The following is a 23418-nucleotide window of genomic DNA, read 5'->3' on the forward strand; positions in this document are numbered from 1 at the left end:
AAAAGATAAAATGAACTTATGGGACTTTATCAGGATAAAAAGCTTCTGCACAGCCAAGGAAACAGTCAAAAAAACTAAGAGACAGCCCACGGAATGGGAGAATATATTTGCAAAGGACACTACAGATAAAGGACTGGTATCCAAGATCTACAAAGAACTTCTCAAACTCAATACACGAGAAACAAATAAACAAATCAAAAAATGGGCAGAAGATATGAACAGACACTTTTCCAATGAACACATACAAATGGCTAACAGACACATGAAAAAATGTACAAAATCATTAGCCATCAGGAGGGCACGTATTGCATGGTGCACTGGGTGTTATACGCAACTAATGAATCATCGAACTTTACATCAGAAACCAGGGATGTACTGTATGGTGACTTCGAACTTTACATCAGAAACCAGGGATGTACTGTATGGTGACTAACATAATAAAATAAAAAAACATAAAAAAAATAACTCTGTAAAAAGCACTTACTTCCAGAGGACCACAATGCATGGATTTTCAGCATAAACTCTAATGGATTTCTCACATCCAACACACACTGAAGTGACTGTGGGAGCACTTGGGGAGAGAACACACACTCCTTTCCAGAGTCACACTCTCTGTGAGCAGCCCTCATAGTCATTACTCTAGTCTACAAATGGCTATATCTGCCATGAGAATAACCACATTCCCAGTCTGTGAAAGAGACCGTGGATGGCTTGCGGGACAGGACCGGCGGCCAGGACCCCGCACAGGGGCGGGCTGGCTGGAGCGGGTCCCACTGGACCAGGGAGCAGGCAGCACAGCCCACTGCAGGCACCCATAGCCTTAGGCAGGACCTGCTCAGTGTTCATCCTCAGCAACTGCTTTGGCAGCCTCTGAGCAGCAGCAAGGTCGCAGGCCTGGGGCAACCGGGGCACAGGAGGCCAGGCCCCTCCCAGGCGCCCGTGTGGCCTCCACAGCCCTCCCACCTCAGTCCAGAAGCACCATCAGGCGGCGCTGCTACGCACTTGGGGGAATGTGGAAGGGCACCAGGCACACAGCAAGGGCAGAAAAAGTGGCTGTGAAGACAGGTTGTTGTAAAACCCGGAAATTACTGGCGATGAGTCACACATTTACTCCCATCGTCAGAGGCCGTACAAGCTGGAAAGACTGGCCTTGCAAGCCTGCCCCACAGCCAGGCACCGCTATCCCTTCAAGTGAAATTTGGTGGGAGTTCAGAGGAGCCTTTCCCTGAGGACACTTGCCTGCATCCAGGACGTTGTTTGGGGCCCTCCCCTCACTGAAACCCCTCCACAGAATGCCCCCCTGGGCCAGAAACGCATCAAAGACCACTGGCTCCATCTGGACAGCTGGGCTCTCGTAGGAAAAAGTCACCAACATGGCTTTGGTGCTGCATTCCATCCCCAACCACTGGTCTGGGTGTCACAGGGTGTGAGAGCACCTGCGGGGGTCACATCCTTGCCATCGATGACCCACTGATACAGGAGCAGAAGTGAAGGGCAGGAAGAGCATTGGGCATAAGAGAAACATCACAAAACTGGGAAAAACCAGCGTTCTGCAAGTGACTGCTCGCACACAGACGTGCTGCGGATGAGAGCAAGTGACATTTCAGCACCACAGCCCGGAACCTCTGTCCAGATGAGGTCACCTCCAAGTGTGGAACTGGGAGGGTCCTGGAGGGCCCCCCTCCTTCCCACCCAGGTACACGGGGCCCGGGGACTGGCAGGACTGGCCACGGTCCCGCACGCAGTGTACAGCACCCACGAGACAAGAAGGGCATCCAAGTCCATGCGCTCCTCTGGGGCCTGCCACCCTGGGACTCTTCCGTGCAGTCACTACCTAACAAACTCAAGAATGACCCATCATCGGCTGCAACACTTTCTAAAACAGAACTTTAACAAAACAAATCTTCCTAAGTTGTTAAGGTGGTAAAAACAGCAGACTGTCTGAAAAAGGATTAATAAGGCAGAACTGAATGTGACCAAAGGACATGTATATACCAGTAATGAATACACACTGTGTGCATACGTGCCCACATGTACACACAGACTTACAAGGTCGTACACCTGTTTGAAACAAATTCACTTAAAGTAGTCAAAGGGTCTCTCCAAATTATGCTACGTTTACTCTGAAGGGCAAACTGGTTACGTACCACCTCTGACCATCTCTTCGAGGTAAAGAGCGCTCACCGCTGCTCCTGGTGTTGGTCTTTGGTGAGAACATAGCTATGCTGTGGAAAGAAAACATGTTACTCTCAAAGATTACAGGTCCAAGCTTCTTAAGAGACCTGTATTTTGCAGCAAAATACACATATACATTTAAAAACATTCATTGAGGCACCTGCATGACTCAGTCGTTAAGCATCTGCCTTTGGCTCAGGTCATGATCCCAGGGTGCTGGGATCAAGCCTTGCAGCGGGCTCCCTGCTCAGCGGGAGGCCTGCTTCTCCCTCTCCCACTCCCCCTGCTTGTGTTCCCTCTCTTGCTGTGTCTCTCTCTGTCAAATAAATAAAATCTTTAAAAAAATGAAATAAAATAAAATAATAAAAAAATTAAAACATTCATGCTTTCAGTGTCCCACGCTAGAAATACACGGAACATTCAATTACTTCGATTGTAGCAACTATCCTCCTACTTCTGTCTGCAGTCCCACTCCTGTGACATCGTCTGCTTTTGGAGAATGAACGTACAGAATCACAACAGAAACGGAACCTCATCTGTGGACGTTACTTGTAACCCTCCTCAGGCACAGAGGTGAAGGCACTGGGAAGTCATGCTGAACCCCCCCAACAAAATCAAACTACCGAGCACTGGCAGCAGCTGAACAGTTGCCTGGTACTGGGCTGTTTTTCAGGTGAAGAAACAAGACCCAGAGACGCTGAGACACAGGTGCTGAGCCACAGGGACGCACGTGGGACAGCCCCACCCCCACCCCACACCTGCCTCCAAGCCTCTCGGAGCAAGCGGCACTGTCTGCATCAGGCTGTGCCCAGAGCCGTCGGGACAAGGCGCAGGCGAGGGTGGCCTGGCCCTGGGCCACGGCTAGGGGCTCTGCATTGGCCGCAGGACCCGCAAGTCCCCCGGGCACTGAGGATGGGCTGGGGCCCGGATGAGGGAGGACACCAGCCGCTGGACGGTGGGAGAAGAGCGTGCGGGTGCACTGAACCCTGCCTCCACGTCCCATCATGAGCAATCTATGAGCCCATTTACTCACTGCGGTGTGGACGCATACCCAGAAGACCTCACTTTGTTGTGGAAAACCAGGGGCTGGTCCTTAACGGTGCTCCGCACAGCTGCATAAAACAAGTGTCAAAAGTAGCGAATATTGAACATGACAAGAACAAAGTTCCTTGAAAATGGAGTGAGGTTATTACCTCTAAACTTAAACGGTTTCATACCTGATGATAAACCAACCACTACCAGCCAAGAAGTTTACAGCGAGGGTATTAAGAGGATAAGAAAACAACAAGAAAATGTTTTTCTCGTTCCTCAAATGATACTGAAGTGCAGAACGTTCAATACCACATATTTCAAATCCTCTGGATGAACACGTCAGCTCACGTTGTAATAAAGCAGGCCCTACACAAAGCCCTATCTGCGTGAAATTCTGTCCGTGGGACACTAAAGACCAGCCATCAGGAGCAATTCGCTCCATCTGTGACAAATACATCTTTTCTACAAACATGAATAGCAATGATTTAAATTAACTCAAATTTCTCATTTATACTCTTATTTATCATTAGAATAAAAAGAAAGATAAATCACTAAAACATAATTATGTCAGTGCCTTTTAATGGCAATAAAACTTATTATCCTATTTTTAACATAAGTCTTCCACAACACTGCAGACTGATAAAAACTCTGACATTGCATGAACTTATCGCAAATATTCATAAATCTCAAAAATTCTCTCAGATGAAATTAAATTCTGCCAAAATTATTTAATTTTACATACGTTTAATACTTGGTATCCAAAACAAATATTCTGTACAAGAGTATAAGATAACTTTAGAAAAATGGGTAATTGTATAATATTAAGTTATTTTTAAAATAGTTCCTTTTTTTTTTTTTTAAACAAAGAAAGATAGTTCTGTTTCTGGTGTTATTTCTAACCTAATAACCTGGACCATATTCCCATCAAAAACCAAGTGAAGCTAACGAGCAAATCATTAAAATGACATGTATGTAACCAGGAACTGAGGATGCACCCTGGCTTACACAAGGCAGGGCCCCCCCCCCCCCGGGGGGGGGGGGGGGGGGGGAGGTGCCTCAGGGAAGATCTGGAAATAAAACTGCACCCAGAGAGGACCAGAAAACCTCTCTCCACCTCAGTGTCAACTGAAGGAGAAAAAAGTCTCCAAGAAAAAGAAAGCCGACACGAAAATATTTGTAAGACCAGAAAATAAAGTTACAGATGCATCAGTGTATTTGATTATGAGAAGGTCTTAAAATTACTAGATTAAGTTCATAAACATGTCGATGCATATTACTTAATAGATGCCCTAAGCACTAAAGTAAAACAGTTCTTCACCACAGGTATTTCTTATTTCTGTTACGCTTTCTGCAAGGAGAGGGTGGAAATTTTTAGATTACAGGACAGCTATAAACCAGTCACTTTCATTAATTCTCCATACAAATATTTTTTAAACAAGATATAAACTGTCATAAAAATCAACACTTTGAAATTTCACGGCTCTCTGGATACAGAGAGATTATCATTTCTGTAATAACCTTACTATTTATACAATCGTTCTTATCAAAGGTTTTGCTCTACACGTCATTTAGCTGTGACACATGGCATATCACATACCCCCGTCTGAATACAATGATCCACACTAGCAAAAACTGAAAAAAATCCATTTTTAAGGGTAAATCTAAATAAAACACATGCAAGAACAAAAGCTAAAGAAATAAATGAGTTCAGTAAAAAAAAAAAGTAGAAGAAAGAGTCATGGGTCTCATTTCACAACGGATTCCCACACAAAGGAGCGTGGTACGATCACAGCCCTGAGGCGTGAAGCCGCCCACAGGTGGCGGAGGGACACAGCGGGCCACACTCACAGGGAAAAGACAACACGTCACTAGGCGCATAACACGGAGATTTCATCCCCAAGTAGTTCTGAGTAAAAATATATTTACAATTTCAGAATACTCTTCCAACTGTTAGCAATGTAATTCATATTTGTTAGTCACAAGTTTTCCAAATAATTTTAATAGAAGCACATACATAACATACAATTATTTTTGGTATTAAAATTATTCAAAAAGACTTTTTACATTATGCAACAATATGAAAGTACTTAGTACCAATTAACTGTATACTTAAAAATGGTTAAAATGTTAAATTTTACATTATATGTTACCACAATAAAAAATATACACAAGAAACAAGAAATAAATGAACAAAACATGTTTTTAAAAAGAATATGAAAAACAGACTTTTACCACATCGATAAAGTATAAGACCATAATATACACCTAGGAAAGCCTCTCCACTTTCAGTAACACAAGGACACAGGATGGACAATTCTTTCAGGAAGCTGCTATTTAAATAAGGATGGCAGCTGACTTCCTGCTGAGCAATCCTCCCAGCTGGGTTTTCAGACAGAGCGGCAGAGAGAGATGGCGCAGGATGGGTCAGAAGAGGAGGAGGGAGCAGCCGCTCAGAAACCCGGTGGGGGGGGGGGGGGGGGGGGAAGATATCTGAACCCCAGGGGACCTGGCTGCCAGTGACCTGTGAGTGGCAGTCAGGCACTCTGTACTATGTCTCCCAATAGGACAGTCAAGGATTTCAGAAGGTCTCGTAGAGAAGGGAGGGGATGGCTGGCACAGGGGCCCACCTGAGCAGGACAGGATCTGCAGGAGAGGAGAGCCTGGAGGTCCTAGCAGGGGGGCATTCCCGTTCCACCCAGTCCTGCCACCTCCAGGAGCTGGGTCCCTCACCAGAGATGCAGATAAAAGCAGACTGACCCAGCGCCTCTATTGTTTTTTAATTAGGTCAATAAGAGGCTTGACAAGACTGATTTGGACATTGGGTTTGTCACTGAAGGGAAAAAAAAGATTGATTATCAATGATTCTTACAATGGAAATTGATGTAATGTAATGAAGTCCATCGTCTTCAAACAGAAGTTAATTTTAAAATCATTTCTTTGTAAAAAGCAACATGTGAATTTGTTTTCTGCTTCTAATAAAACAATGAGAAAAATTTTTGAGACAATCGGGAATAATTTATATGGGCTGGCTAATATAAGACACCCAAAGAATTACCATTGGTTGTGATATAACGGCGTCACGACTAGTTAAGCAAATGTCCACATGTTTTAGAAATGCACGCTGAAGTATACGGGGGAAAAATAACATGATGTTTGCGATGTGCTTGAAAATTCTTCAGCAAAGAGAGGCAAGAAAAGATCACTCCCGTGATAGTCACTGAGCCTCCACGGGGACCACTGCTCTTCCCGCCACTAGAGCCATCAGCATTTTTAAATGTGTTTGAATTCCTATGAATTATACCCAATTCAGGAAAAGAAACATCTAGCATATTCCCTACCACAAACAGCATGTAAAACATATGTGAGAGGCAGAGGAATGAAGGAACACCGGAAGGGAGGACACACTGAATTTTCATGCTGACCAAGCAAGAGAACGGTGCCCCCAGCGCGGGGTCGAAGAGCACCACCAGCTTTGCTGCTGACAGTCCAGAGTACATCATACTAACCCGACTGCCTCTGCGGGGCCGGCTGCGTCCTGGTTTCCTCAGCACGTCTGAAGTACAGTGGAGAGGTGGACAGGACACGGGCACTAAGGGAGAAACACAAAGTGCATCAGGAGAGCAAACTCACATACCGGCCTCGCAGCAAGCAAACGTACGTTTTAAGGACAGTCACAAGTGATTAATAATTCACGTACCTATGGGCGTGCAATGTTTGGAAACAATCAAGCTTATTCTTATCCTTCTAAGAAATAGCTTTTAATATTTTTTATAAAAGTGCTATTTCATAATTTACATTCTACCCTGAAATACAACGTTTTGCATTAAAACAAACTATGAATCATTTGGTTTTAAACAAGATGGAAGCAAAGCCATGAGCAATCATTTCTTTCAAACAGGGTTAGTACAGTTGGTTTACTAAACTTCACTTTTCTTTCTTAAGATCAAAAGGAGTCAAAACTCTACCAGCTGGTGAAGTTGCACAGGGATGTACAAGGGATGCACAGGGATGTACAAGGGATGTACTCAGGAAGACTGTACCGAGGCAGCACGGACAGATCCCTTCCCACGTCGTGCCTCTGCTGAGACCTCACCAGAACAGCTACACGGATTTCCAGCATGGCGATCTTACGGCCAAACAAGGACGTGAGTAAGCAGATGGCCTGCACGGGACAATGAACACACATTTATGATGACCTCAGTAGTTACGGGGCAGCTGCACACGGCACTGTGTGCTCATCAACACGCTGCCTTTGACATCGCGACCCGTAAGCCAACCGTACGGTCCCCTGCGGAGTGAAGTGAGCGTACAGGACAAGCACAGAGAGCTACATTCTGCAGGACTCACCTTGTCATCACCGGCTTTGCTCGTCACTGCACAGGACCCGGCAACTTGAATGCTGAGGCTCCTGAAATCTTCACCAGCAAAGGAAACAAACAAGCAATGCTGACAGGGTAAGTGGAGGGAACTACGCACTCACTGGCGCACCTGTGCACACAGGCCCGTGCTAGGGGCTGGCGTGTCTCGAGGAGCAAGGCCCTTACAAGAGCCCTGCGCCCAGAGCAGCCCGAGGCGTGGAGAAGCAGGCGCCCACAGAGACCACAGACACAGCATGCAGTGTAGCCACGGGGGAGCCAGGAAGAATACGGTCCCCGGGAGCAGGTTCACGCGAACCTTCAAGGGCAAGCGGGAGGAGAAACAGAAGCTCAGGCCAGCAGAGGTTTGGAGGGCTCAGGCAAAGTCCCGTAAGTGATGGAAAAGGCGCAGTGACTTCCCATGAGGAGGGAGGCATGAGCTGGCCCAGGCTAAGAACTCAGACTTGTCCCCAAAGCCCAGGGGCCTTAAAAGAGAAAGGGAGATTGCATTTACAGGTGACCCTGGCTGTGGCACACACAGGGAGGTCGGGGAAGGCAGCCTTAATCATGCCTCCATTACTGGCAGGGGCAGCTCAGGGCATGGTGGTCACGGAAACTGAGGACGGGAACCAGGGTTGGACAGGAGGGCGCCCACGCTCAGTTCAGACAAGTTGAGTCTGACTAGCTTGTGAGACCATCCAGTCACCCAGTCACGGTGTTAAGTCTCCAGTGGGAAATACTGACTGACGGGATGGACTTAAGAATCCTTGGTGGGAGCTTGGGACAGACATGGGAGTGCCGAAGAGAACAAGTGTTCCTCGGAGCCCTGCACGCACGCAGGAGACGGGAGGACTGGGGACCAAGGGAAAGGAGACCCACTAAAAGGTAGGAGTGGACTCAAAGTGTGTCCTTGGGATCCTGAGCACAGGGGCTGCCCGTGGCCCGTCTGCGCATTCTGATGACTAGGCCTTCACATCGAATGGGTCACTCTCTCAGATGCCAGAGGAAAAGATTAACTTAAGTTACATGAAATTTATATCAACGATGATCTCAACTTTGATCTTACCCTTGTAATGTAAAACGGCTTCCAATTCGAAGTTTGCCAAGTTAAATATGAATAAGCCAGCTGAGCTTCCAATCCACACGCATGTGGTATTCTCAGAAGACAGACTAATTTTAAAGGAAAAAGAGAAAATGCCCAACTGGTCCCCCTCCTCGGGCTCCCATCCCACAGAGTGCCACCAAGCAGGCCCTCCCCAAGCTCTTGGAGGCGGCCAACTCTGGACATTTATGATCTGTAACTATCCTCGACGAAGCTGGAATTTCGGTTTCCTGGACACCTGCTGTCTGGTGAAGACAAGAACTAAACAGCCACAACCTGATCCCAACTCGACTGTGATCTGCAAGGTTTTTCCTTTCTCTGAGGCCACAGGACTCTGCTCAGGTGGGCGTCCCTGAGAGAGGGGCAGCACGGCACCTGCGGGTCCTACCACACGGTGTCTAGAAAGGAAGAAAGCAGCTCAACAGGAAACAGACCACAGTACCAGAGCCCATGAGAGGGCAAACACAGCTCTGCTTTCTCTTCTTTTTTTCGATGTACAAACTAGATAAGTGTTAATAAAGGGACCAATAAGCCTCCTCTCGCTGTGCCAGACCTGGGACTTTGAACCACTCTTGGCACCCTCTCTCCTGGCTGCCCCTCTGTCCCCTGGAGCCTCTGACCACCCTGACTTCCTGGGCTCATTCTCGGGCCCTCGCGCTCCCCAAGCCGTCCCCAAGTCGGCCAAACAACTCCGTGTGCCCGCCAGGGAGGAAGCCTGGACCCGATCCTCAAGGAGCTCCCACACAGGCCATCTCAGATGTCTGTTCCCGTGCAGCCTGAATCCAGGGGCAGATCCAGCAGGGCACTTGTGCAGAGACTTGCCCCAGAGCATGGGTGCCTCCCCATCACGATAAGCCCCACCTTGTCAAGAGAGACCAGAGGCTCATCCCCCATTGTCCCTAGAGCTTTCTGTACTCAGTAGTAACAGCCATCATCATACATTCTGAAACCACTGATGGAGGGCACAGATGGGGGAGGTTTAGAAGGAGTTATGATTACATCCCCCTTTACCTTATTACAGAATCAAGATCTGCCTAGACTTTGGTGAGCAAAATTAAAAACAATTTCATTTCTTTCATTAAACAGACTTAAAAATAATTGACCAAGTTTATCAACTTTAAGACTTAGAATATGCAAACCTAAAAACACTAATAGTCATTATTACTTAACAGACAAAAATACTTTGGCTTTATTTTAATCATTCTTAAAAAGTGAACCTAACTTAAGAGGAGTTCCTCAGTGGCACTGGCCAAGTCCATCACACTCACCCCCCACACTCGGCACGGAGGATGAGGGACAGGTCGCAGGGTGCCAGCCCCAGGACAGGGAGGCTTGCTTCAGCCTCCTCTCCTTTGCCCAGCCCATCTGTGCAGGTGCGCTGACTCTCTCCTAGGAACAGAATTATTGATAATCTGAGCATGGGATTAAAATGGTCAGGCGAGTTAAAGGCAGACAGCTGGCACACGGGCTATTGTAGCAAATACACGCGGGCTAGAGTAACTCAGATCAGATCACAAGTCAAGGAAAGCGCCAGGCTTACACGGGATGAAGAACAAGATTATAAACAGAGTAGACCCCACAGTGAGGCCCGTCAGGAAGAAAGGTGGCGTCCTGGGCCCACCTGGAGTTTAACTGTCCCTAAAGGAGGGTCAGGCTAACCTAATAAACGGCGCTTACACAAGAGATAACGCAAGCGGGGTCTTAAAGCATTAGGAAGAAAACAGACACATTGGATAAAGGTAATTTCTGACCTTCTTTCAACAGAAATAGCTTAAAGCCATCTATGAAAAAAAAAAGACACAAACTAAACAAAAAGAAAGGAAAAAACACATGTGCTGTAACACAAAACTTAGTGGATGGCACGTGCCCACAGGAGAGTAGGAAGCAGAATCGCCAGGGTTTTCCAGCAGCACGTCCGCTCCTTTTGTGACAAGGTATAGATATTACAGCAACCGGTGAGGAAGTGAGGTGTGGCCACGGGGGAGTAACTGTGGGCAGCGGGAGAGGATTCCCGCAGAGATGGGGGCCGGCCCAGGTAGGCTGGGGGCCTGGGCACATGACAACCATCCAAAGCAGGGAAGCAGCTGCCCTGGGTTGGGGGGAGGCGTGCTCTCCTGATCAGCAGACCTCACCCCCTGCACACAGCATGAGCTTTGCTGCCGCCCCACCCCACCCCACCCCACCCTCCCTCACAAGAGCCCTCTCGTGCTGGTGCATGTCTGAGGTCAGACACTAGACTTCTCCCAGTAAGAACTGTCCCTGCCCCGTGCTCCCTCCAGCTCGCGTAACACCGGACCCTGGCAGGCTGCTTGGGAGCCCCATGGGCCGGGGCCCTGTGTGCAGGCGCCCTGTGGGAGGGTCTGCGTGACATTACCTGGCAGGCTGCACAGCCTGGACTCAATCCTCCTGGAGAAACTCTCTCTTTTCTTCTTTAGGTCAACTCGTGTCACACAACGATAATGATGTCCTTCAACCAAACTGAAGATCCAAAGCTGGAAAAGCCAACAAGGCACAGACCGCAAGTCTGCCATCATAGGGCACAGGTGAACACACGGTACAAGCCCAAGGAGAACGATGGGTCTGGAGCCGGAGACAAGACCCACGCAGCTTGAGAGCCTGCGGACCTTTCCTCTGTGGGTCTGACCCTCCCTTTCCCTACCATCCAGAGCCTTCCCGGCACCGCCCATCTATTCAGACCCCTGAAGTCAGGTGCAGACACAACCTCTGGTTTATAAACCACTGCCCAAGAGGGCATGCGCTCTGATCCCCACTGACACCAGGCCAGTCCCTTTGAACTCAACACCACAAACACACAGCTCCAAATACATCAGGCACGTCACCGGGCAAAAAGACAGTAATAGCAGTCACCTTTGTCAAAAAGAATAAAATTTCTGTTTCCAAAAACGCATCTGTGATATTGTGATTTGTAACAAGAAATACGTATCTTTGGACTTCCTCCCTGTTTCCAGCACAGACCTCTTAAAACCCCAGGAACTTCCTAAGTGCTGAGCGACAAAGGTGTCTTTTGTTGTGTTAACGAGGCGACTTTAGGAAAGCCCCTAAGGGTGGGGGCAGGTTGTCAGGGAGCCAATCACAAGATCAGAGGCTCTGAACTTTCAGGCCCACACCCTGACCTCCAGAGAGGGGAGGGGGCCAGGAATGCAGTTAAGGATCGATCGCCTGTGTAAAGAAGCCTCTGTACAATCCCACAAGTACGGGTTCAGGACCATCCCAGTTGCTGAACATGGTCCCAGTCCACACTGGGTGAACACGGTCCCAGTCCACACCGGGAGGGTGACCCTCCCCGACCTCACCATATGTGCCTCTCCATCTGGTGCCCGTCTGTGTCCTTTATCACATCCTTTAACAGACGGGTCAACTGGGGGTGCCTGGGTGGCTCAGTCCGTGAAGCGTCCGACTCTTGGTTTCGGCTCAGGTCACGACCTCAGGGTCCTGAGACCAAGCCCCACGTTGGGTCCCCAGCTCAGCACGCTCAGCGGGGAGTCTGCTGGAGAGTCTCTTTCCCTCTGCCTCTGCCCCCCACGCTCCTGCACAAGCGCTCCCTCTCTCAAGTAAGTAAATAAATCTTTAAAAAAAATAGACTGGTAAACTGGTAAATAAGCGTTTCCCTGAGGTCTGCACGTCATTCTAGCAAATCAGGGGGTGTGGGCCCCTCCAGTCTGCAGCCAGCTTGCACAGAACCGGGGTAACCCGCAGACCCATTTCTGTGGTTGGCGTGTGAAAGGGGCGCCCTCTCCTGGGACTCGGCCCCTCACCTGTGGGTGAGATCGTAGGACACCCGGCTGGCGCGCTGGAGAGCTGCCCGGTGTGGGGGGCACCCCACGCGTGCCGTGACCCAAAGTGTCAGAGGCGAGGTGTTCCGTGTGAAGGGAAAGGACACGGGAGCGAGAACTGCGTTATTTCCTAACAGGGTATCTTGACCAAATTACCTCAACAGCAACTTTTTTAAAAAGAACAATAGCCATGCTTTGTGAATACACCTAAACTGCTCACCTAAAAAAACGTAAGTTTTGAAAAAAAAATCAAGTATCTTTAAATTTTTCAAACTATACAAAGCTGGCTCTTCTGCCGCTGTGGGTGGCACGTGCGAGTGTGAGCCCCACCCAATGCCCAGGCCCCAAAAGGAGCGGCCCAACTGTTGGGGGGACAGTTTCTTCCGATCAGAAATACGAGGGGGTGTGGAAGCAGAGACGTCTCTGCAGCCGTTCCTTGGACCCGGAACTGATGTTTGCCCTTCCCTCACCTGGCCGTTGGCACATCCTGTCACCAGCTGCCGGTTCTCTGCATCAAGGACGAGACTGAGGAGAGGGGAGGCTATGAACAGAATACACAAACATGTGTCTCTAAATACTTATACTGAAAAGTATCCGAGTTTTACTTATAATATTTTTTTAGTCAAGTCTGAACTATCCTGAAATAATTTCTTCACCAGGAAATAGCAACCGTCAGTGCATACACATTTTGAGAACCTGCGTGTGCGGTGGGGGGAGCGGAGCTGTCCCACATAACAGCCTGGGGGCAGCTCCCCGTGGAGGTGGCAGCCTGACTGGCACAGTCCATTCGTGCCATGAGCCCCAGCAGCTCCATCACCCACACTAAAAAAAGCACTAATACACACTAACCATTAAACTTGCAACAGAAGTAACACATTTATGGGATTAATCAGGAAAACAGCAATTAAATGATGCCTACTATTTAAATTGTTGCCTAGCATGTCATTTAGAAGTTATTCTGAATCTAAACCGTCAAGAATTCGGAAGGAAAATTAAGATAAATGGACATTTAAAAACACTACATGTCCTAAATACACTATAAATGACATCAAAATCAAGTTAGTAATTGTTTCCTTGACAGTCAAATAATTCCACAAATTAATTTCAGAGAAATAATTCCAACGTAATTCCAAGAAATGTGCTTTGTTCCTGAGATTGACAGATGTATTCAAATTGATAAAATTTCCTACTTGGCACATGGATGAGTGATGTCAGGAAGAACGCTGAATCTCTCGGAAGACAACAGTATGTGCATGAGGTCACAAGGCACCTGCACGTTCACTAAGCTGTATTTTTTGTGATTCATCCCCAGAAAGGGGCTCCCTGTGCAGCACAATGTGCACCAAGAGCACGGGAACACCAGCCAGGAGGTGTCTGGAGACCTATGTGACCTGTTGTAGGGACTCACCACCAGACACACAGTTTGAGCAGAGGGCACAGTCACCGAGAGCTCAGGGCTGTACAGAACTTTCCGCCTAAGCACAGCCTCTGACCCACGCAGCAGACATGCCCCGCGGGGGCCTGGCGCCACTCCTGTTCCTGGGGGAGCAGAGGTGGGCGGCACATTTCTCCTAGCGCGCCAGTGAGCCTTTCAGACGGAGGGTATACGCTTACTTTTAAGTTAAAAACTTCAAGAAATGCAGCACTTGTTAAGTGAATCCTTACAACGTGTAGATGGGAGGGAAACCCTCAGACCCTCTCGAATGTGACAACTCCAGCTTACAAACACACACTAAAAAAACTGGACTCCACGAAGCCCACCGACAAAACACACATACAAGTTCTACGGTACCTGTGAACACTGATGAGCTGTAGATTAATGATCCCATATGATGATCCCAAACCTTTGGAAAGACACATGTTTCTTTAGAAGAGACTGAATTTTTTTTCTCATCTACATTCCTGATGTAGCCTGAACTAATACTTCTACTCGGTTACAAATTAATTTGTGTGAGTTACCTAAAGGAGAAAATAATAAAATAGGTATATAAATAACAAAACTGTAGAAACACAATAAAAGACTTCAGAATCATATGGGAAAAAAGCTAACATTTCCAGAAGTAAGGATCCATGGGTTTGGAAGACCCAAGACAGGGCTGCAGACATCTCCAGTACCCAGTTGACACTGCAGGAGAGATGCGCCGGCATAGTCATTGCCGCCTAGCTGTCAAGTGCGAGTGCATGTTTCAGACTCACTCTAGTGCTCTCCACACTCAGCCCCCATTCTCAGAAACCCCATGAGATGACAGGCAGCCTCACTGACATCCAGACACAGCTCATCTGTTCGCAGCAGCTGGAGGGGCTGGGGCTGGGCCCGAGCAAGGGAAGCAGCATCTGTGAGGCCCGGTCTGCTGGGCAGATACTTCCAGACAACACAGGAGGTGTTTCAGTCTCTCTCCTCTCCCACCCTGCAGGTGTAAACCACCCGTAACTCTTCTTCCAATTACACGGTACAAGTCCTCACTTGGTCAACAGGATAATAATGGTGATGCTAGCTGACTGCGAGCTGGATGGGAACAGAGCTGGCATTTTAAATTATTTTCTTCTTCAGCTCGATTTAGTTCTGATTGAATCCTCTGATATTGGAAAATGGCTCTTCTGCTCTGGGCCCCCAGGAAACACTGTGGAGTAAATTAACATTCTAGCTCTGCAAGGTCCTGGATTTGAAGAGGAGGGTCCCGCAGCTGACCCAAGCCCACCTGGGAATGTCGGGACACACCCAGCTGACATCTCGGGCCAAGTTCAGGACAGAAGTGTGGTAGAAATAAAATCACGTGTATGTGGTGACCGCAGACCAGAAAGGCCTGCCCAGCCGTGCCCACAGTCCTCTGAAAACCAGCTCAAGTACTCCAATGCCAATGCCCTTACCTTGAAGCTTCTGTCTTCAGACACTGAGATAAGGATGTGTGTGTGCCATGGACAGAACTCGGCTGCGGTCACGACGGCCCGGTGACCCTCCAGCTCAGCTAGTGTAGACCGGCTCTGGGAAAATTTGTGAAGGACGATCGGTAACTAAATGTTCTGGCAACTGTTGTTACTAAGTTACATACATCTCACAAAACAGTCTCTGTTAAGCTCTGTTTTACATAACTCCCTTTTCCAAATGTGAAACTACCTGTCTATAAACCTAGAAGTTAAAATTCAGATGGCTGAGAGGGGGCATAAGCTGCCCAGGGACAGGTGCACGGCAGTTTTAGAGACAGAGAGACCTGAGGCCGATCCCGAGCAGAGCCACGCAGCAGGCACAGCTCACGGGGCCCTCCCATCTTCCCGTCCACATCCTGTGTGCAGCCCTGAGGCCACTCTTCGCTGCCAGGACTGCCCAGAACAGCTCTGCGGGGCTGGGCAGAGCGTCCTAAGATCAGACGGGATAGTGTTTCTACTACTACTGAGCTATCCTTTCTCCAAAGCCCTTGAAACCTGCCCTAGCCAGGCAGCCCCAGAAGACAGTGTCACGAGCCAGGATCACATAGCACGGCAGAGAGATGGTGGTGACCAGTCACCCCAACAGACGTCCCTGTGGGACTCCAGGCACCTGGGATCAGGCCTTCTCTTCAACCCCGTGGCATCTAGTCAGACAAGATAAAGATCCCCTCATACACATGCAGGAAATATATACACACCTGTATCCACACTGCAACTTAACTAAGGAGTAAGCACTTAACCCTCGAAGACTTCCAATAATGTAACCCGAAACCCTTGACAAGCTATCTTACGTCTCTTATCACCAGATGATTAAAAATAAAAGGTGGGGTCATAATATGCACAAGAACAGGGATACTCTCCAGACTGGATGTTAGGAAATGCACATTTCTGCTCCCTCCAATGTCTGGAATATGAAAAAGCCCTTGTCTATTAATAACATTGTATCCTGGAAAATACCTTCTTTCCTTTTGGTATTTACGGTCCTGTGTTACATTAGTTTAAGTGTTCTGCATTCATTTAAAGTCTCTCAAAGCTAAGTTCATAAACTGGTCACTACCTACATGTTCTGTCGAAAGAACTACAACACGTCACGTACTTGCCAGCAGCCCACGCGTGTCCGGTAAGCTACTTTCCCTCAGTAAATCCCACAAGCCTGCTAAGAGACGTGCGAACAACGACAGGCCAGCCGTACACAGTGCGGAACAAACATCTGCCCCCTCACTTTCGGTGTGCGTGGTTGAGGCCCGACTCAGGTTTGTCATCTTCTCTTTCTGGGACATCTTATCTTCCTTCTGATGCTGACAGTGCTTTGTGTCCTCCCGGCTCACCTGCGTTCCTTCTCCCAGCACGAGGCTGGTGAGCTTTGCTCTGTGTGGCTGGTGCCTTAATGGAATACTGAACCCCAGGACACTTACAATGTTAGCACTTTGATCTGGTGAGCCTCAGTTGCACAATTTGGCCAAAAATCGCATGAACACAGACACGTACACTCCGTGCCCCAAAGTGCCTGCACACAGTAAACCGACCATCAGCTAATCCTCAATTCAGATTTTATGCCTGACATTCTCCCTAACCCAGATTTTTTAAGTAGATATGGCAGAAAATTCCTCATAGGCAAATAGCTTTGTTAACTGCATTCACTTGGCAAACAGAAGCCAAGGCCAGGGCTCAGATGATCTGTCTCCAAAGTAAGTCTCAAGCAGAACGTGAATTCTGAGGAAACGGGAGGCCTTCCTCACACCCCCGGCCCCACTCCTGCTCTCTCATGCCTGGCTGAGCTTAATGGGCTCCCGTTTCCTAGTCAGACACGAGATTTAGAAGTTGCAGAGCCTGGAAGAGGAGACACATTCGCTTAAACCAACCCAAGTTAAGAGGTAGGTGAGAAAAGTCCAGTTCTTGACAGAAAGCAAGCTTTGAAAAGAGAGATAAACAAAAGCACTGTGCTGGGAGGGGTTGGAGAGATCACCAAAGGAGGAGAAATCAGAGAAATAAATGTTTGACCAAACACACTTGCTTAGCACCCTGAAGCCTGATGTCATGGACTGGGGTCATGACTGACATAAAACAGCAGCATCTGATTCAGGCGGCTTCCCAAGTGCAGTAAAAGTGTGTCCTCCTTCACCGCCCAGTTAACAGTACTGCTGAAAAGAGGCAGGCGGGGCCCCACTCAACTGCACGCGGGCAGGCATCGAACCTTACCTCAGGATCCAGCATGAATATTTTCTTTCCAGCACACACTGCAGCCACACGGTCATCCGGGCTCAACCTCAAACACAGCACCTTTCCCAGGAGGGTGCCCACGACAACCCCTCGAGGAGTCAGCCCTAGACAGAGTGTCAGTGTTAGTGTCAGTCTATCGCTGGGACTCAACAACCTCAGCCCAACTCCACAACAAGCCACAGGGAGGCTCTGATCTTGTAGCTCTACCCTCCAAAACCACATGCAGAGTGACCATGGGCCTGGATGTGACTTTGGCTCCTTGAGAGTATGAAAAACATCAGTGTGAACCGTTCTTCTGGAAGTACATGGAATGCAGGGATCATCCGTCACAAAATGACTCGGTGTCCTCACAGATAATGGGTCTCTGGGAAGGCTGCATGTGCACACACAATGGGGGTCATACAAAATCGTTCACGGTCCCAATCCTTCCTCCTCCATGACCACACCAGCTCCCAGCTCAGTGGTGTGAGCTGCTCGGGCCCATGTCAGACAGGCAGAAGGCACAGGGTGCCCATCTGAGCCTCCAGGGCCTCTCTACCCCCATGAGGATATCTCCAGGCAGGCCTGCAGGTCCAAGGTGACAACGCTAGCTGACCCGCAGCCTCAAGCAGGTTTCCCTCAACCAACCCACCACGAGGCAGGACTCGGTGCCACTGTGGATGGGCCCTGTCCAGCAAGGTCATGTCACCAGCGAGACCGCAAACTACAGAAGGGGAGAGGCACATACATCACATGGAGTTCTATCTTGGCTAAAATCCCATGGTGTCATTCCATGAGTATTCAACAAGTACCCGCGCTACCCCAAGCATCTCCCTGGGCACCCGGGACAGACCAGTGAACAAAGAGACAAAGTCCTGCCTTTGTGGAAACCTTACCTGGGGTACAGGGTGGGACATTTAGGCACCAATAAGCAAATTAGGTACAATGCTAGAAGGAAGTGAACACCGTAAGAGAAAGCAAAGCGCAAAAAGGGACTAGGGTCCAGGGTGGTGGTTCAAAGGGCCCATGGTAATGGAGACCCTGAAGGATGTGGCAGAATCTACCATGGTCCTGAGATGGGGCAGCAGATGCAAAGGCCCGGGGGCAGGACTGGGCCTGGGCTGCTCCTTGAGACTGGGGCTTTGGCTGGGGGTCCCGCAGCTTTGTCAGTCCCTAGTCTGCATGAGGTGGGAAGGCACTAGAAGGCTCTGGGCAGACGTGTGGCGTACTCAGACTCCAGTCTTCCAGGGACCCCTGGCTGTTGAGTTGAGAGCGCTGGGCAAGGTGAGCAGGAGGAGCCAGTGCAACAACCCCGCGGAGTGATCTCAGCAGCCTGGACTGCAGGGAAGCAGTGAAGACGGGTGTGAGGAGTGTCCAGAGTTTGATTACGTTTTGAAGGTAACGCAGACAGAACTGGGGGTCAGTTGGACGTAGAGGTGCGGAGGGAGGAAGAAGCACAGTGGTATGATTTCCGACCTGAGCTGCTGCAGGGAGGCGGGAGGCAGGTAGGGGAAGGCGATCAGGACAGGTAAGCTACTCTGCTGTCAGACCTCTGCGTGGGGATATCCAGGCACAGTTCACACGTGAGACCACAGTCGGGAGGGAGGACTCAGCAAGAGCAGAGGTGGCAGCTGTCAGAGCCTGGTAACATCACCAAATGAGTGATTTTTGAGGGGAAGGAGGGAAAGCCCATATTCCAGTGTGAAGAGGTGGGACAGTGACAGGGAGCCAGCAAAGGAGCCTGGGGACAAGTGACCAACAACAGCCCCAGGTCACAGTGCATTTTCTAGTCCAAGTGTAAACGCAATCATATTGGACAGGAAGATGTAACCCAGCGCACCTGCCATAACAGGCATGGAAACCAAGCCTGGCGGTGCTGCGTCCTGCCCAGGCCCCTGCGGCTCCCCTGGACGGGGGTGGACAGCTCACCCCGGCCCCACTGCTGGAGCTTCGGGACACAGGAGCAGCTGCAGCACACCATGCTGCGCTCCAGCAGAGCCCCGGGGCTGTGCCCCAGGGCCAGCTTCGACCCTGTCCCTAGACCACACCACATGGATCCAAGTCCACATGAGTTCTGAAGAGAGCAGCCCCTTCCCATGTGGAAGGCTGCTTATTTACAAAGACCCCTGCAGGGAGCAGATAACGGACATGTGGTTCACTGCACACGTGTATGCGTGCGTACCTATGTTCATGTGTGTGCATGTGCTGTACACGCATGCACATGTTTCTGCATCATGTATACTTACGTGCATGTATGCATGCACGTGTGTAGTGTGTGCGTGTACATGTGTACACTATATACACACAAGTGTATGGACTACACACATACGTTACTAGATGCATATACATGTGTGCGGTGTATTTACTATGTTTACATGTGTGTGTTGTGCACGTGTGTCCATGTGTGCTGTGGACGTGTGTGCTGTGTGTGTACACGTGTTGCTGTGCACGTGTGCATGTGCACTGTGCTTATGTGTGTTGCTGTGCATACATGTACGTGTGTGTACATGTGTGCTGTGTGTGCGTATATGTGTACATGCAGGTGCGGTGTGCGTGTGTGCATGTGTGCGTCATGCATGTGCGTGCTGTGTGAGTTCGGTGCATGTGTGTGCTGTGCATGTGTGTGCATGTGCGTGCTATGTGCGAGTGTGCATCTGTGTGTGTGTGCTGTGCTGATACACTGACACTGCGCATTCAACTACAAATTACATGAGATGAGGTATAAACTGCTCCATGTGCTGCCGCCTAAGATCCCTTCATGCCTGTTTTCTGGAGCAATCCTACGAATTCTCATTGTAATCAATTACATGGAGCCCAAACTCCTTAATGTGGTCCTCACCTCACTTCTCACCTTCATCTGATAAAACTCTCTAACATCACCATGTTCCCATCCCGTGGGCTCCTTCTCAGCTTGGCCGACAGGCTGAGTTCTTGATACAGACAGCCCGAGCACACACCCAGCATGGTGCCACTGTCCAGCACCAGCCCTTCCATCCAGCTCCTCCTCGTGTTCCAGCTCAAAAGTCACCTCCCCAGAGATGACACCACGTGAGTGCATTCTGCCCACATCCTCCGTCGACCCCTCGCCTGCCTTCTCTACTGTGCTCCCCACAACTCATAACCACTTGCTTGCCTGTCTGATACATGTTTGCCTCTCCTCACTGTCTGTAAGGAAAGAATATTTCCACTTGCCTACAGGTTTTCAGAGTTTCACAAAAATCACAGGTTTCAAAATAACAAAACACGGAAGATTAAAACTAATGAGCCTATCATGTCAGCTTCACACACAGCAAAGGTCAGTAGATCTGAATGCCTGGTATGCTTCCCTCAAAGAACGTCCAGCTTGGACATCTATCTGGTTTCAAGGTTAAAGGAGTGAAAAATTCTCCCAAGCCCCCTTATGTTACCAAGTTTATTTAAGGATGAGTTATTCCCTTTGTACGTTTCTTTAAATATATTTTAAATGTTCATTTACCTTGAAGTACTTTCTGTCTGCATTCATTTAGACTCCACATTATAACATAATCCCGTGATGCGGAACAGATGAGAACTGGACTCACTGCATTTCCAAACGCCACAGCAGTAATTGGCTCATGGTGTCCTCTTAGGGTCAGAGGCTGAAAGGGTTAACAGAAACAAAACTATTATAAACTATGGATACCATTTAAAGAATAAACAAACATAACAGCATCATCTCAAACCTAAGAAATCAAATGGATTGAATTCTTCAAATATACTTATTTCCTATATTCATGTATAATTCATGTATTAAAATTCCTGTAAACATACTACTCAGTTACTCTCTCAAGCAAACCCTGTCACGGCTACTCAACGTCAAGAATCGCACTAGTCAAGTGATGGCAGGTCCTCTCACTCCTCCGCGTCCTCGCTGGTTAGTAATTAAGCAAATGTGAATCACATTTCTGCTACATGCCTGAAGAAGTTGAACAGCTGTGTGGGACATTGAAGGGTAAGGCAATGACGACGGATCCCCAAGAGGAGGGGAGCACTCGGGTCGCTGGGAGACAAGGCCCGTGTCAGAGGCTACTGATGCAAGCAAGGAACACGGTGAAGCTACAGAAAGGCTGGGCACTGTGTACGGAGTTCTGACAGGGTGCTAGGAAATGGGAGGCCAGCAGAGAAGGTACAAGCAGAAGAATCTTTGACCAGACTTGTTCTCAGAACTGTAACACTGCTGCAAGCACAGAAGAGGGACCACCGTGGGCACACAGTGGGACCAAACATCCCAAAGCAAGTACAGTAAAGGCTGAATGAGGGTGGCAGAGATGGAGGAGACAGAGAACTGAAGACTCTGTGACCAGTGGACACTGAGAGATGGGGGAAGGGACAAAAGCAAAGGTAATCAGTGTTCCAGGTTGAAACCCTGGTGAATGGCGGCCTAAAAAAGGGGGAATGGAATCAGGAAAGAACACAGGTTGTCTCGACTGTGTTACGTGAGGTACTTTCAAGCTGACAGTCAGCAGACAGTAGGCACTTTGACATGAGAGCCATCACTCAAACACGAGAACAAGGAGAGCTCTGTCTCTGGTCGTGGCAGCCAGTTCATCTGCACCAAACTCCTGATGAGAATGACAAGAAAGCGGGGCAAAATTTGCCAAGAACATACAGATACACTTTTAAGACATCAGAGAGCAATGAAAGTAACAAAGAATTAAGAAAGGAGCAGAAGAAAACAGAGAAGGGACCCAACATGGGAGGCCATTCACCCATGAAGACTTGTCAAATGGTAGCTTTCTGCCAATTCCAGTAAAGGCAGTTGAAACCTGAGATACTTATGGGACTAGGCGCACAAAAACAGTATAATAAATGCATCTATTTTCAGGTACAAACAGGACTATCTCATTGGGAAAGGGAAAAAGAATTCCACTGCCTGACAAAGTACTTCTGAGAACAGAACCGATGGCCTTAAGGTTGAGGACTCCATGCATTTTTTTCCTTTAAAATAATACAAACAGATTTTAATAAATTTCTGCTTTAAAAAAAGCATACTGCCTACTAAGGTGGGAGGGAAGGGCATGTTACCAAATGCCCAGGCCTAAAGTAGTGATCCAAACGGCCAGGCCCAAGGAGGGAAGGTGAATGGGCAACAGAAGAGGGCTCGCAGGCCCACCTTCGAGTTCTCATAATCCCCAACTGGATTAGAGTGACCTGGGATTGCTCGTGCCCTCAGCCAGCCAGCTATCAGAAGCAAGCATAAATTCTCTCTGCAAGAAGTTAAGGTCACCCAGAGCCCCAAACTAGCTGTGCACTTTTTTCATACATAATGTCCAGCAGTCAATCAAAAATAATCAGGTATTCAAGGAGTCAAGACCATTCAGTCAAAAACCAAGAGAAATACAGAACCATGGAAAACACCCACCCACAGCTCATCCAGATGACCTTGAAACCAAACCAGAACTGGTCCAGACTGCAGAATTACAAGATAAGGACATTAAGACAATAATTATAATTCTATTCCATATGTTCAGTAAGTTAAAGAGGTATAAAAAATCAGTAATTAATAACCTTCCAAAACAGAAAGCATCAGACCATGATGGATCCACTGGTGAATTCAACCCAATATTTAAGGAAGAGATTTTACTAATTCTCTGAAAACTCTTTCAGAAGACTGAATAAAGGGGCGCCTGGGTGGCTCAGTCATTAAGCGTCTGCCTTCGGCTCAGGATGTGATCCCAGGGTCCTGGGATCGAGCCCCACATCAGACTTCCTGCTGAGGGCCTGCTTCTTCCTCTCCCACTCCCCCTGCTTGTGTTCCCTCTCTCGCTGGCTGTCTTTCTGTCAAATAAATAAATAAAATCTTTAAAAAAAAAAAAAA

At 48.5% G+C, this 23418-nt stretch overlaps 1 protein-coding gene across 2 annotated transcripts in view; it reads right to left on the reverse strand.

Moving 5' to 3' along the window:
- WDR27 (WD repeat domain 27) overlaps positions 1-23418 on the reverse strand; it is a 167224-nt gene that overhangs the window by 125914 nt on the left and 17892 nt on the right. For both annotated transcript variants that reach the window (XM_034669488.1, XM_034669489.1), the window contains exons 5-17: positions 21058-21199; positions 17583-17707; positions 15327-15440; positions 14251-14302; positions 12929-12999; positions 11039-11156; positions 9933-10053; positions 8629-8732; positions 7555-7622; positions 7248-7369; positions 6714-6796; positions 3209-3287; positions 2148-2225 (exon numbers count right to left, since the gene is read on the reverse strand). In XM_034669488.1, coding sequence (XP_034525379.1) covers positions 2148-2225; positions 3209-3287; positions 6714-6796; positions 7248-7369; positions 7555-7622; positions 8629-8732; positions 9933-10053; positions 11039-11156; positions 12929-12999; positions 14251-14302; positions 15327-15440; positions 17583-17707; positions 21058-21199 — 1277 coding nt within the window. The remainder of the gene's footprint in view (positions 1-2147; positions 2226-3208; positions 3288-6713; positions 6797-7247; positions 7370-7554; positions 7623-8628; positions 8733-9932; positions 10054-11038; positions 11157-12928; positions 13000-14250; positions 14303-15326; positions 15441-17582; positions 17708-21057; positions 21200-23418) is intronic.

This window comes from Ailuropoda melanoleuca, chromosome 10 (assembly GCF_002007445.2).
Source record: "Ailuropoda melanoleuca isolate Jingjing chromosome 10, ASM200744v2, whole genome shotgun sequence".
NCBI lineage: Eukaryota > Metazoa > Chordata > Mammalia > Carnivora > Ursidae > Ailuropoda > Ailuropoda melanoleuca.